Genomic DNA, 13,274 nt, shown 5'->3' on the forward strand with positions numbered 1-13,274 from the left:
GGGGAATCGTGGCCCCTCCCGCTGCTTCTGTCAGACGGCAGAGAGGAGACACGGCCGGTCACAATCACGCCGGGAGCCGCCGTGAGATACAGTAAAGGAGGATTTTTTTTTAACAGCACACACACAGACGGAGGGGGGCACTGCATTAAGAGACAGAACCGAGTATGTAAATTTATGAAAGTGGGTTAACCACTTTAATTCGGGAATGGAAAATAGGTGTCGCATGCCAACTATATGCAATAATAAAAAAGGATATTTATTTTTAGAATATTAATTTAGTGTAAATTAGTTGAGAAGTGGGTCAAACAGTACATCCCTGTTTTAAGTATAAGTAAATTGTTGGCCGGGGTATGCCCCAATGGCCCTGTTTTGTACCTACACAGTGACATTTTTCAATAAAAATAATTTTCAAAAAAAATAAAAAGTAAAGTAAAATTGTTCACGAATTACGAGGATTGGATTGGAGATCCTTTATTGTGCGACAGTATATAACCATTGGAGGTGATGAGTCATGTGACCCCTGACGTCAGATGTGCTGATGAAACGCGTTGGATGCGGTCGAGTGTGACCCGTCACTTCCGCCCACAGTGAATCGCAGGTGGAGTGCATAATGATGTCCCCGCATCTACTTGCTCTTTTAAACTTTGTACACTTGTTAAAGTGTTTTTAGCGCTTAATTTTAATAAAACATACTTCACCATGGGAGATTGTTCTTTTCATTTTTTGATCCTATTGTTAGAAGATTTGGCAGGGTGTCCTTTCTTTTGATGATCGATTGGGAGGCTCCATTTCCGGGTACGGTGACGGATCAGGGGAACATTTTGCACCCTAATGCTGTATATGACTTCTGTAATAGGGGTCATGTATATCTGGTGAGTAGACAGTGACCGATGTTGGTGGAGGAAGATTTACAGTCACTTGTTTGTTGAGATCCACGAGATCACTGCACCATTGGAATTATTTGATGAATATTTATACACTTATACTTTGGACATTGTACACATTTTTGTATCCACCTGAATATTGGGTGGTCATTTCTAAGCTCATTCATTTGCACTATATAAAATTGTTTATTACATTTGTATAGTATTGTTACTATCACCCACTGGGGACACCCAGTGGTTGTTTACATTATTGTACTATGCACTTTATTGTACAATATACCCAAAGGGTGCACAGTTCACCACCATTTTTTCAGTTCTGTACTGAAATGTGAGCATTTCTGGAAACTGTACACCTGAATTTGTTCAATAAAAGTTATTCTTGATTTTAAACAAGTAATAAAATATACTGAAAAAGATAACATAAAATATACAAAACACTATACATTTAAAAGCTATATATATATATATATATACATACATACACACACACATATACATACACACACATATATACACACACACACACACATACATACACACACACAAACACACCATACATATATTGCACATACAGTACACACACACATAGTAATACCTTCAGAAAGAATACGAATTTACAAATCTAAAAATATATATATATATATATATATATATATATATATATATATATATATATATATATATATATATATATATATATATATATCAGACCGCAGCAAAAACCTGACAGGGTGCTAAGTATATTTTACACAAAACAATGTTACTACTTTAAAGATTAGGGCTTGTCTTATATTTTCTTACCCTGTTTATGCAATGAAAGCTGGTAATTATAAGTACAATGTGAGGTATATGGAATCCCTCTGGATTTTTAATTTTTTTTTTTTTTTTTTTGTATATTTCAGGATAACTACCCCTGGCTTTGATTTTTTTTTTTTCTTTTTTTGTATTGTTATGACATTTTTGGTACTTTGTACTAAAAATTGAATAAAAATAGTAAACATAAAACAATGTTACTACTCAAGTTAATTAATAAATATATCGTGTTTTTGGGATAAATGTTCAATTTATATACAAAAATATGTAACAAAAAACTATTTTTATTATTTTTTACCAGTGGTCATTTTAAAAAAGAAGTTGTTTTGTTTATAATGTTTGGATAAAGTTTGTCATGTTTATAAGGACACTAAAATCATGTTTCTGGAACAAAGCATGCTAAAGTTATTTAGAAACTAAATTGAACTTCACTTAAATTCGGACGTTTCGCTGGTCTTCCTCCTCCCTCTGCCACAAAAGTAAACTCTTTTTTTCTGGGGGGCGGGTACCTATTTCTGATCACCCTAGGTGATATGAGCGGAAGATGCCCCCCCCCCCCACCCCCCAACCTTCAGAGACATGTCACAGGAAAAAAATAAAAATACTTTTTTTTTTTTTTTAAAGTTTAAATATTACTGGAAGAAAAGACCCTTAGTAATAATATGGGTTAAATATGAATAACATGTATTCCTTAGATCCCCACATAAATAAAGGAGTGCAAATATGATGTAAATATATTGTTGTCACATTGTAATTTGAATGTACCTTTCAAACAAAGTTTAATTTTCCATTTACATAGGAGGGGCTGGAGACTTGCTGATAATAGTGCCGACACTTTGCAGTGGGAAAAATGGAGCAAGGTGTACGAGGCACACCCAGGGTACATTGTTGCATTTTTATTTAGGGAGTACTTTGTACACTCTAGGTCTGCAACTAAAAAAGTCAGAGAGTCTATAATTTTCTTACTGATAAATTCCTTATCTGGTAGAGTATATCTGTCTTTGCATCTATTTTTGCTGTACACAATCTGTTCCTGGCCACCACTAGAGGGTGCTGTTTGCATAAAGGAGACCTTTTCTGCAAAGGGCTGAATGAGAAACCCCCTTTCCAGCAATTAGGATGTATTTAGCACTAAAACACTAAGGAAGGTTTACTAAAACAGGAGTGTCCAAAATGTGGTGCAGCTCTGCAGAGAAACCAGTTTACAGGTTTTATTGTATAAAGCTTAAAAGCGGTGTTCCACCTGGGAAAAGAAAACAGTATTTGTAGCTGCTGACTTTTATTATTAGGACACTTACCTGTCCAGGGAGCCCGCAATGTTGACACCCCAGCCGCTTTTCGGATAGGCTGTCGGGTGCTGTTGCTGCCATCCGTCGTAAGGAAAACCGGCAGTGAAGCCTTTCAGCTTCACAGCCAGTTCCCCACTTCGCATGTGCAAAGTGTGCTGTGCTTTCTAATTGGCCTGGCATCGGGGGAAGGAGGGGGGGGGGTGCCCTTTCCAGGAAGTGGGGAAGGGTACCTGTCAAAAACAGGTTACCCCCCCCAGGTGCCAAATCAGCAGAAGTTTCACTTATGGGTGGAACTCTGATTTAATTGAATATGCTGAAGTTAGATGCTGTTAGGCTACCATGCACAGCTACACCAGATTCTGAGTGCTTCAGGTTTAGTAACTCTCCCCTGTAATATTTTTGTAAACTGTAAAAATGGTAACCCACCATTCCAAAAACCTATGGGCCTTTTTGCACAGGCTGTCCAATCAGGTCCGCCTGTCAGTGTTTCAGGCAGACCTGATCGCACCCTGCAGTCTTTTCTATGGAGCGGCGGATGTCAGCATACACATATTCGCTGACACGCGGCACTAACTGATCCGATTCTGCCCGCAAAAACCAGACAGATGGTAGTCCTATTTTCCATCCGTCTGACGGATCGGATAGGATAGGATAGGATGGAAACGGACAGGCGGTCCAATTCCATCCAATTTTCCCACAGAGGAGAGCGGGACTGTGTCTGTGTCCGCTCTGTACAGCGGAGCGGACAGGACCTGACCTGTCATCCGCCTGCTCAGCGGAGATCAGCAGAGCGATCCCCTGTTAAGCAAGCGGAATCCACTCCATGGAGTGAAAGGGGCCTTAGTGTGTGGGCTTTATGTGTTTGAAAAACAACCCCTAACAAGCACAGGCCAATTTGCTGTAACAGCGCAACAATTTTTTTTTTTTCTTTCACTCACCCTATACTGGCAACAAGATACTTCCTATCAAACATAGGAATTTCTGCATGTTATGCTGATTGAAGAATATATCTATTTTTTTAACTTATCCACACTCTCAGTTAATACCATATCATGTGTCTGACACAGCACCAATGACCGCTGTAAAGGCACAAATTCGTACATCAGCAGAGTACTAGAAATTCCACTCCCAGAGGACAGAAAAGACCAGGGAAACCTCATGTGAACAGCAAACGCCTATGAATAATTAATGAATAATTATTATTAAATAAGGACCTCGGATGCTTTTTTATATTAAAATAAATACAGTGGCATGATCTTTATACATAAATAGAAGGTATATTGGCAATATAACATTGTATGTTTAGCATCACTTTAAGTCTTTCACTGTGTGATATAAAATCTAGAATACATCTTAGCATGATTTACTGGGGTACAAATTTTAAATTGTATATGAAATGAAGATTGCAGATTGAAGTCAAGTAGTAACACTAAGGCATCCCGTTTCTCCAAACCCCTTTCTTCTTTAACAAAAGGCAGACTGAATTAGGACCAGAAGAAAACTAACACCCCATATTTTCTTTGTTGTAGATAGAGGGACAAGGGAGAGTTAAAACCTGTGTGTGTTCTTTCATCTGTTTCTTTGTTGGGGAGATTTACCCACTTTGTCCTGTCTCCAGAAGAGGAGGTGACGGCGAACCTTCCAATAAGGACATCTGATATGGTGACAACAGTCTAAGAGAGAATTCACCCTCACCTTACCCACTAGCCTACTGGGCCAATTCTGACACACGTAAAAAAAAAAAAAATTTTGCTAGAAAATTACTTAGAACCCCAAATATTATAATTATATATAATTTTAGCAGAGGCCCTATGGAATAAAATGATGGGTGTTGCAATTTTTTATACCCAGTTTTTTGGGGGAAAAATACACTTTAATAAATTTCATTGAACACTAACACAATATAATACCAATTTTTTTGCTAAAATATAAAAAATGATGTTATCCTGAGTAAACAGATGGCTATCATGTCACACTTAAAAATTTCATCCCCTCGTAGAATGGCACCAAACTACGGTACTTAAAATTCTTCATAGGCAACACTTTAAACACCTTTACAGGTTACCAGTTTAGGGATGCACAGGAGGTCTGGCGTTTGTATTTGTGCATAAGCACAGGGGCGCTTTAATTTTTGTTTTTTAGATATTATTTATTTTGTCTAAAACTTTTTTTTACACTCTTTAACTCTTCATTGTTTAACAGCATGGGCCTTGACAGATCCTCTTTATGGAGAGATCTAGACCCCAAATCTACACACTGGCCTCCAATGCAGTCGATCAAGACACAGATTGGTCCGATTGGCTGCTTTTCCGGCCATTAACGGCCAGGTAAACAAAGAGCCGTAACCGTAAGTGAAGGAATCCTTGTCCCTTTCGGTTTCCGGGGTCACAAAGAGGGAGGAACAAGGTCAGCCCCTCTCTCTCTCTGTGCAATGTCACCGTCGCCACCGGTGAGATCACTACCAGGCCTTGTAATCCCCTTCCATCACCCACCGAACTGATCGAGTGGCTGTTCAAATGTTGATACCGGAATGATGCCTGCAGGTACTGAATGCTTAGTCATTCAAGGCAGGAGGGTAGGGGAGCATCTTTACACAGACAACAAAAATGACAGGGAGTGCCCAGAAAGGAGGATGATGAAACATGTAAACTGACCACGCTGTCATGGATCGGCAGCCATGATTAGCGTGGTCAGTTTACAAACAGAAACAAGCAGGGTCAACCAGGTATTATATAACATTGAAAGGACAGTCTATTGACTGGAATGGTACCAGCTGATTGGAGAAAAGCCAATGTAGCACCAATATTTAAAAAGAGCCCAAAATACATCCCTGGGAATTACAGACCAGTTAGCCTAACATCAATAGTATGTAAAATCTTGGAGGGGATGATAAGGGACTATATACAAGATTTTAGTAATAAGAACGATATCATTAGCAGTAATCAGCATGGATTCATGAAGAATCGTTCTTGCCAAACCAATCTATTAACCTTCTATGAGGAGGTGAGTTGCCATCTAGATAAAGGAAGGCCCGTAGACGTGGTGTATCTGGATTTTGCAAAAGCATTTGACACAGTTCCCATAAACGTTTACTGTACAAAATAGGGTCCGTTGGCATGGACCATAGGGTGAGTACCTGGATTGAAAACTGGCTACAAGGGCGTGTTCAGAGGGTGGTGATAAATGGGGAGTACTCAGAATGGTCAGGGGTGGGTAGTGGGGTTCCCCAGGGTTCTGTGCTGGGACCAATCCTATTTAATTTGTTTATAAACGATCTGGAGGATGGGATAAACAGTTCAATCTCTGTATTTGCAGACGATACTAAGCTAAGCAGGGCAATAATTTCTCCGCAGGATGTGGAAACCTTGCAAAAAGACCTGAACAAATTAATGGGGTGGGCGACTACATGGCAAATGAGGTTCAATGTAGAAAAATGTAAAATAATGCATTTGGGTGGCAAAAATATGAATGCAATCTATACACTGGGGGGAGAACCTCTGGGGGAATCTAGGATGGAAAAGGACCTGGGGGTCCTAGTAGATGATAGGCTCAGCAATGGCATGCAATGCCAAGCTGCTGCTAATAAGGCAAACAGAATATTGGCATGTATTAAAAAGGGGGATCAACTCCAGAGATAAAACGATAATTCTCCCGCTCTACAAGACTCTGGTCCGGCCGCACCTGGAGTATGCTGTCCAGTTCTGGGCACCAGTCCTCAGGAAGGATGTACTGGAAATGGAGCGAGTACAAAGAAGGGCAATAAAGCTAATAAAGGGTCTGGAGGATCTTAGTTATGAGGAAAGGTTGCGAGCGTTGAACTTATTCTCTCTGGAGAAGAGACGCTTGAGAGGGGATATGATTTCAATTTACAAATACTGTACTGGTGACCCCACAATAGGGATAAAACTTTTTCGCAGAAGTAAGTTTAATAAGACTCGGGGCCACTCATTACAATTAGAAGAAAAGAGGTTTAACCTTAAACTACGTAGAGGGTTCTTTACTGCAAGAGCGGTAAGGATGTGGAATTCCCTTCCACAGGCGGTGGTCTCAGCGGGGAGCATTGATAGCTTCAAGAAACTATTAGATAATCACCTGAATGACCGCAACATACAGGGATATGTAAGGTAATACTGACACATAATCACACACATAGGTTGGACTTGATGGACGTGTGTCTTTTTTCAACCTCACCTACTATGTAACTAAATAATACAGGACCATGATGCAGTTTATCGTTCCTTAAAAAACCAGGAACATTATTTTTATTTTTTTAGGTTCACAAACACTTTAAACAAGAAGAGCCATAATATTGTGTGGCTGATAGTTTACAAGCTAGTAATTGTGGTCTTGGGTGGGAATGAGGTAGTGAGGTAGCCTCTTGGAGAACTTTTATCTATCAAATACCAGAATATTAGCTCTCAGGTGCAATTTGTAACAAAATCGGGATGTACAGATATGCTCTGTGACCATTAGTGATGAGCTTGGGTGCAAGTACACCAGGAAGCTGTCTCTTACAATTATCTGCGGTCAGCACATTCCTCACCACGCAGCCGCATGTATACAAGGGGTGTGTATACCTGTGGTTGCGGGCCAAGGAATGCCCCGGCCGCATACGATTGGCCTGTACAGGTAACCGATTCCTGGCGTGCTTGTGCACATGGGTCCAAAACACATCCAAGCTCATAACTGGAACACATGAGCGCAGACTGACAAAACCCTAATATACAGAAATCGAACACTACAGACTGACAAGACACTGATGGACAAACATCAACACTAATAGGAAAGCTGTGCTAGAGAAACATGGAGTCTGTAACTATTGATCTCTCCTTCTGAAAGGGCTGGCTGCCATGCTGATTTAATGGAGTCATCATTTCCTAAACCACTGATCCAGAACAAGAATGCAGATCAGAAGTTCTGAATTAAACTTCACTTGTAGTATGCCTGCTCTGGGTCCGACGGTTATAAAGACAACCAAGGCAACTGGCATTTTTTGGAATGAGTGCTCCTACAGCACAGCAGCCTTTTTTATGTCTCTATGCAAGGGTTAATACAGACCCAGTGTATTCGACACTGGAGGCAGACAATTTTTTATTAAATCACCCCCTCCTGGTTATGTCAAAGTAATTTTTATTGATTATCAGTGGAGTTAGTTATCAGTTATCCACCCACCAGCCCAATATAGGTCGCGGGTAGCTTCGGCTCCTTCCAGCCTCTCCTCCTTGGCGGCTTCACAGCAGCTTCACCTGCATCTCCTCGGCAGCCAATACGATCGCTTCTTCACTCAGCCAATCGGGTCTTAAGACCCACTTTCCTAATTTGGCCTGGAGGAGAATCAGCTAGACAACAGCCAATCTTAATTTGCTATTGTCACACAACTGGAGGGGCTCAGGGCGCAGTGTGCCTCAGGCTCTAATCCTGTGCTTCAAAAAAAAAAAAAAAAAACCCCTTGAAAGCCATGCGTCCGGTGCCCTTCATGCAGATTAGGGGTCAGACACATGGATTGGGGGGGTGGGGGAGGGGCATGTACAGACAGGCAGCCAATGTTGATTATAATGAAAAATCAAAGAATTACTAATAAATGGCACAAAAGAAATGGAGTCAGTGAAAATGTTCTTTATCTGAATGTTGTAGAGTATATATTACAATAAAATTGAAGGGAATACTAGTGGTGCATGGTGTGCTGCAGCCAAACATGGAGATCATGGCAGCAAAGTATGACAGTGACGATGCTGACTTTACATTATGTAGAAATAAATGTCAATCCTGACAATACATGGAACACAAACAGGAAATCCTATACAATACTTGGGCAACAGAGGACTGTTATAATATGCAAGCAACAGGCAATTGTAATATGCAGTTAAATTAATACATGTTGTTACAATACATAGGCAGCAAACTAAAATAAGGGCAGCTGTAGGGGGATTCTTCCTACCACTACACCATTGTAACAAGCATGTAATAGAGCAGTAGAGCTGCAAGATTCTGGATAAAATGAGAATCATGATTTTTTTGCTTAGAATAAAGATCACGATTCTCGGCGTAACATCATCTTTCACATTATAAATAAAAATTGGGCTAACTTTACAGTTTATTCTTTTTTTAATTTATTGAAGTGTTTTTCCCAAAAAATTGCTTTTGAAAGACTGCTGTGCAAATACAACGTGACAAAATATTCTTTTTATTCCATTTTATTCACTAAGGTCTCTGCTAAAAAATTATATATAATGTTTGGGGGTTTGAAGTAACTTAAAATCAGCAAAAAATACTGATTTTAACTGATTCAGCCCTGGAAGATTTGGTTGAACGACCAGGCCATTTTTTTGTGATTCGGCACTGCGTCATTTTAATTGACAAGTGCGCAGTCGTGCGGCGCTGCACGCAAACAAAATTGATGTACTTTTTCCCCCACAAATAGAGCTTTCTTTTCTGGTGGTATTTGATCATCTCTGCGGTTTTTATTTTTTTGCGCTATAAACAAACAAAAAAAGCGACAATTTTGAAAAGTAAAAAACACAATATTTTGTACTTTTTGCTATAATAAATATCCCCTTTTTTTTTTTTTTTTTTTTTTTTTTTTTTTTTAAAAAAAAGCTAATTTTTTCTCAGTTTAGGCCGATATGTATTTTTGTACATATTTTTGGTAATAAAAATTGCAATAAGCGTATATTGATTGGTTCGTGCAAAAGTTATAGCGTCTACAAAATAGGGGATAGATTTATAGCATTTTTATTATTTATTTATTTTTTTAAACTAGTAATGGTGGCTATCTGCGATTTTTTATCGGGACTGCGACATTATGGTGAACACTTTTGACACATTTTTGGGACCATTGGCATTTATACAGCGATCTGTGCTATAAAAATGCACTGACTACTGTAAAAATGTCACTGGCAGGGAAGGGGTTAAAACTAGGGGGCGATCAAGGGGTTAACTGTGTTCCCTCTCTGTGTTTTAACTGAAGGGGGGGATGGGACTGTCTAGGGGAGATGACAGATTGCTGTTCATACTTTGTATGAGCACACGATCAGTCTCTTCACCCCTCAGAGAACCAGGATCTGTGTGTTTACACACACAGATCCCGGTTCTCGATGTGTCATGAGCGATCGCGGGAGCCCGGCGGTCATCGAGACCTCTGGGCACGCGCATCGGCTCCAGGGTCACCTGCGCACCCCCCTAGTGGCCACAGGGCGAAGCGATGTTACATAACGTTGTTTCGCCCAGCCGTGCCATTCTGCCGCAGTAAAACTGGTCGGCAAGTGGTTAACTTGTAAGCAACAAGCGTCAGAAAAATTTGCAGACCGAAATTCATCCCTTTGATCCAAGAACCAAATGATAAAAAGAAACATTGTATCTCTCAGCACTGAGCAATGTTGTGATAAAAAAAAAAAAAAAGGGGTAGCCAGCAAAGTTTATTTGACAGCTGTGAGTAGACAACGGCTCCGCACATGAATAGTGGAAATGCTGGAATTTTTTAAAGAATAATCATGCAGCTCAATAGAGCAGTGGTGCCCAACTAGAGTCTGGTAAAAGAAAAAAAAAACAACTGGTAAAATTATAGAAAGTAGGCACTGACCTGAGCACATAATTGGTGCATAACATGTCCAAACTCATGGAAATAAGTCTTAACCTCATCGTGGCGCAAAAGAGAAGGCCGATCGGGTGCAGGCTTGGTGAAGTTTGCCACCATGGCGGCTGCAGACATCATCTTACCTCCATCTGGGAGGAGGCAGCCTGGCTGGAGAGTAAAACATGCAGCATGACCATACTTTCCTTCCCTAAGAGAAGATGGGTACTATTAGGCTCATGGTAGGAAGATGGATCAACAGCTGGATTGAACATAACAGATGTAATAATATTATACAAACAGATGGCTTATAACGTACACGTGAGCAGTAATAATGGGCATTGTTTTCTCGGTTTTGTAATTATTCATCCTGATCAGATAATCAGTATTAAGTATAGTATCTCACAAAAGTGAGTACATCCCTCACAAATTTGTAAATATTTTATTATATCTTTTCATGTGACAACGCTAAAGAAATTACACTTTGCTACAATGTGAAGAAGTGAGTGTAAAGCAGAACTCCGGGATCAGCAAAAAAATCCCCTTTTAGTACACCCCCTACACATAACACTAAACAGTTATTACATTTGTGAAATTCCTTACCTCTCTAACTACATTTCCCATGAATCCTTGGGATTGAAGTGAATGTGGCCTGTACATGTTAAATGTGAACAAGACCACTTCAACATAAATCACACCCCCTCATTCTGCAGCCAGACAGCCAGCCCCACTGCTCAGTAACACACAGGATAGATAGGTTACAGTCTTATAAATGCAAAGCATGTCTGTGATCTACTCCTCCAGCCACAACAGGAAATAAACATATTGCCCTTACTTGCTTTATGTAATCATTAGGGATTGGTGAACGTTTCGGCCCGAGCATAAGTTCGGGTCGAACTTTGGTTGTTTGGGCGAACACCAAACAATATGTGTTCGGGGCAAAATTCAAAAAAGTCTATGGGACACCAACACGAAAAATCAAAAGTGCTCAATTTTAAAGGCTTATATGCAGGTTATTGACATAAAAGGTGTTTGGGGCCCTGTCCCAGGGGACATGTATCAATGCAATTTTTTTTTTTTTTTTAAAACAGCAGTTTTTTCGGTAGCAGTGATTTTTTTTTTTTAATGCTTAAATTGAAACAATAAAAATTAAATATTCCTTTAACCACATGCCGACCGGGCCATAGCCGAAAGATGGCTGCAGCGTGGTCAGCTTATTCTGGAAAGCCGTGCGCCCCACTGCGGCGCGCACTTGGGAATATCCGCGACCGCCGGATCCAGAGGACACGGCGTATCATGGATCACGGTAAATGGCCGCTGATAGCGGCCGTTTACCACGTGATCGCTCTGTCAAATGATGGAGCGATCACTTGTAAACAAACCGGCGCCATGTCCAGTTCATCTCTCCCCTCTCTGTACTGATCGGTACAGTGTGAGCAGAGAGGGGAGAGATCAAGTGCTGCAGCGCTGCGGGCTGGATGTGTAATGCCCACAGCGCTTATCTGTGCCCATTCCTGCACTAATCCATCCCAGCAATACTCATCCATCCATCCCAGCAATACTCATCCATCCATCCTCAGCAATACTCATCCATCCATCCTCAGCAATACTCATCCATCCATCCTCAGCAATACTCATCCATCCATCCTCAGCCATCCATCAATATCAATCCATCCATCCATGCTGAGCAAAACTGATCCATCCTCAGCCATCCCATCCACACGTAGCCATCCCAAAACATACCCAGCTATCCCATCCACACTCAGCCATCCACATTCATGGCTCAACCATGCTTAGCCATCCCCAACCACGGCTCATCCATGCCACTACAGTGCCTCAAAGTGTAATAGGTAGTCAAATTAGATTTCAAATTTATGGCCCTACAACACCTGATGGTGCTCCCTGCATGTTGGACCTCTGTATGTGGCCAGGCTGTGTAAAAGTCTCACACATGTGGTATCGTTATACTCAAGAGTAGGAGAATCTATTCTGGGGTGCCATTTTTGCCATGTACATGCTGTGTGTTAGAAATATTGTAAAAATGGACAACTTTGTGTAAAAAAAAAAAAAAAAAAAAAAAAAGGCTTTTCATTCTCTTTCCACATTTTCCAAAAACTTGTAGAAAAAAATTACATGTTCCAAAGACTCGATACGGCTCATAGATTATACATTGGGGTTTTTTCTTTTCATAATGGGGGCATTTTTTGGGAGTTTTTATTGTCCTGGTGCTCCAGGGCCTTCAAAAGTGCAAGAGGTAGTCAAGAAATAAGATATGTAATTTATGCTCCTAGAACGCCTGATGGTGCTCCCTGCTTGTTGGGCCTCTGTATGTGGCCATGATGTGTAAAAGTCTCACACATGTGGTATTGCCATACTCAGGAGGAGTAGTAGTATTTTGGGGTGTAATTTGTGGTATGCATATGCTGTGTGTGAGAAATAACCTGATAATATGACACTTTGTGAAAAAATCTTGATTTTGCAAAGAATTGTGGGAAAAAATTACAACTTAAAAAAAACTCACCATGCCTCTTACTAAATACCTTTGAATGTCTACTTTCCAAAAAGGGGTCATTTAGGGGGTATTTGTACTGTACTGGCTTAGGGTCTCAAGAAATAAGCTAGGTACTTCAGGTGTGATCAATTTTCAATGATTGGCACCATAGCTTGTAGACTCTATAAAACTTTCACACAGACCAAATAATATACACCAGTTTGGGT

The 13,274-nt window shown here is 40.3% G+C and overlaps 2 protein-coding genes across 3 annotated transcripts in view; one reads left to right on the top strand and one right to left on the bottom strand.

Moving 5' to 3' along the window:
- SGTB (small glutamine rich tetratricopeptide repeat co-chaperone beta) overlaps positions 1–13,274 on the top strand; it is a 464,910-nt gene that overhangs the window by 251,194 nt on the left and 200,442 nt on the right. The window lies entirely within an intron of this gene.
- Positions 1–13,274, bottom strand: part of NLN (neurolysin) — a 144,907-nt gene that overhangs the window by 66,864 nt on the left and 64,769 nt on the right. The window contains exon 9 of the mRNA XM_073623513.1: positions 10,566–10,767. Within this exon, the coding sequence (XP_073479614.1) occupies positions 10,566–10,767 (202 nt within the window). The remainder of the gene's footprint in view (positions 1–10,565; positions 10,768–13,274) is intronic.

This window comes from Aquarana catesbeiana, linkage group LG01, assembly GCF_042186555.1.
Source record: "Aquarana catesbeiana isolate 2022-GZ linkage group LG01, ASM4218655v1, whole genome shotgun sequence".
In the NCBI taxonomy this organism is placed as follows: Eukaryota; Metazoa; Chordata; class Amphibia; order Anura; family Ranidae; genus Aquarana; species Aquarana catesbeiana.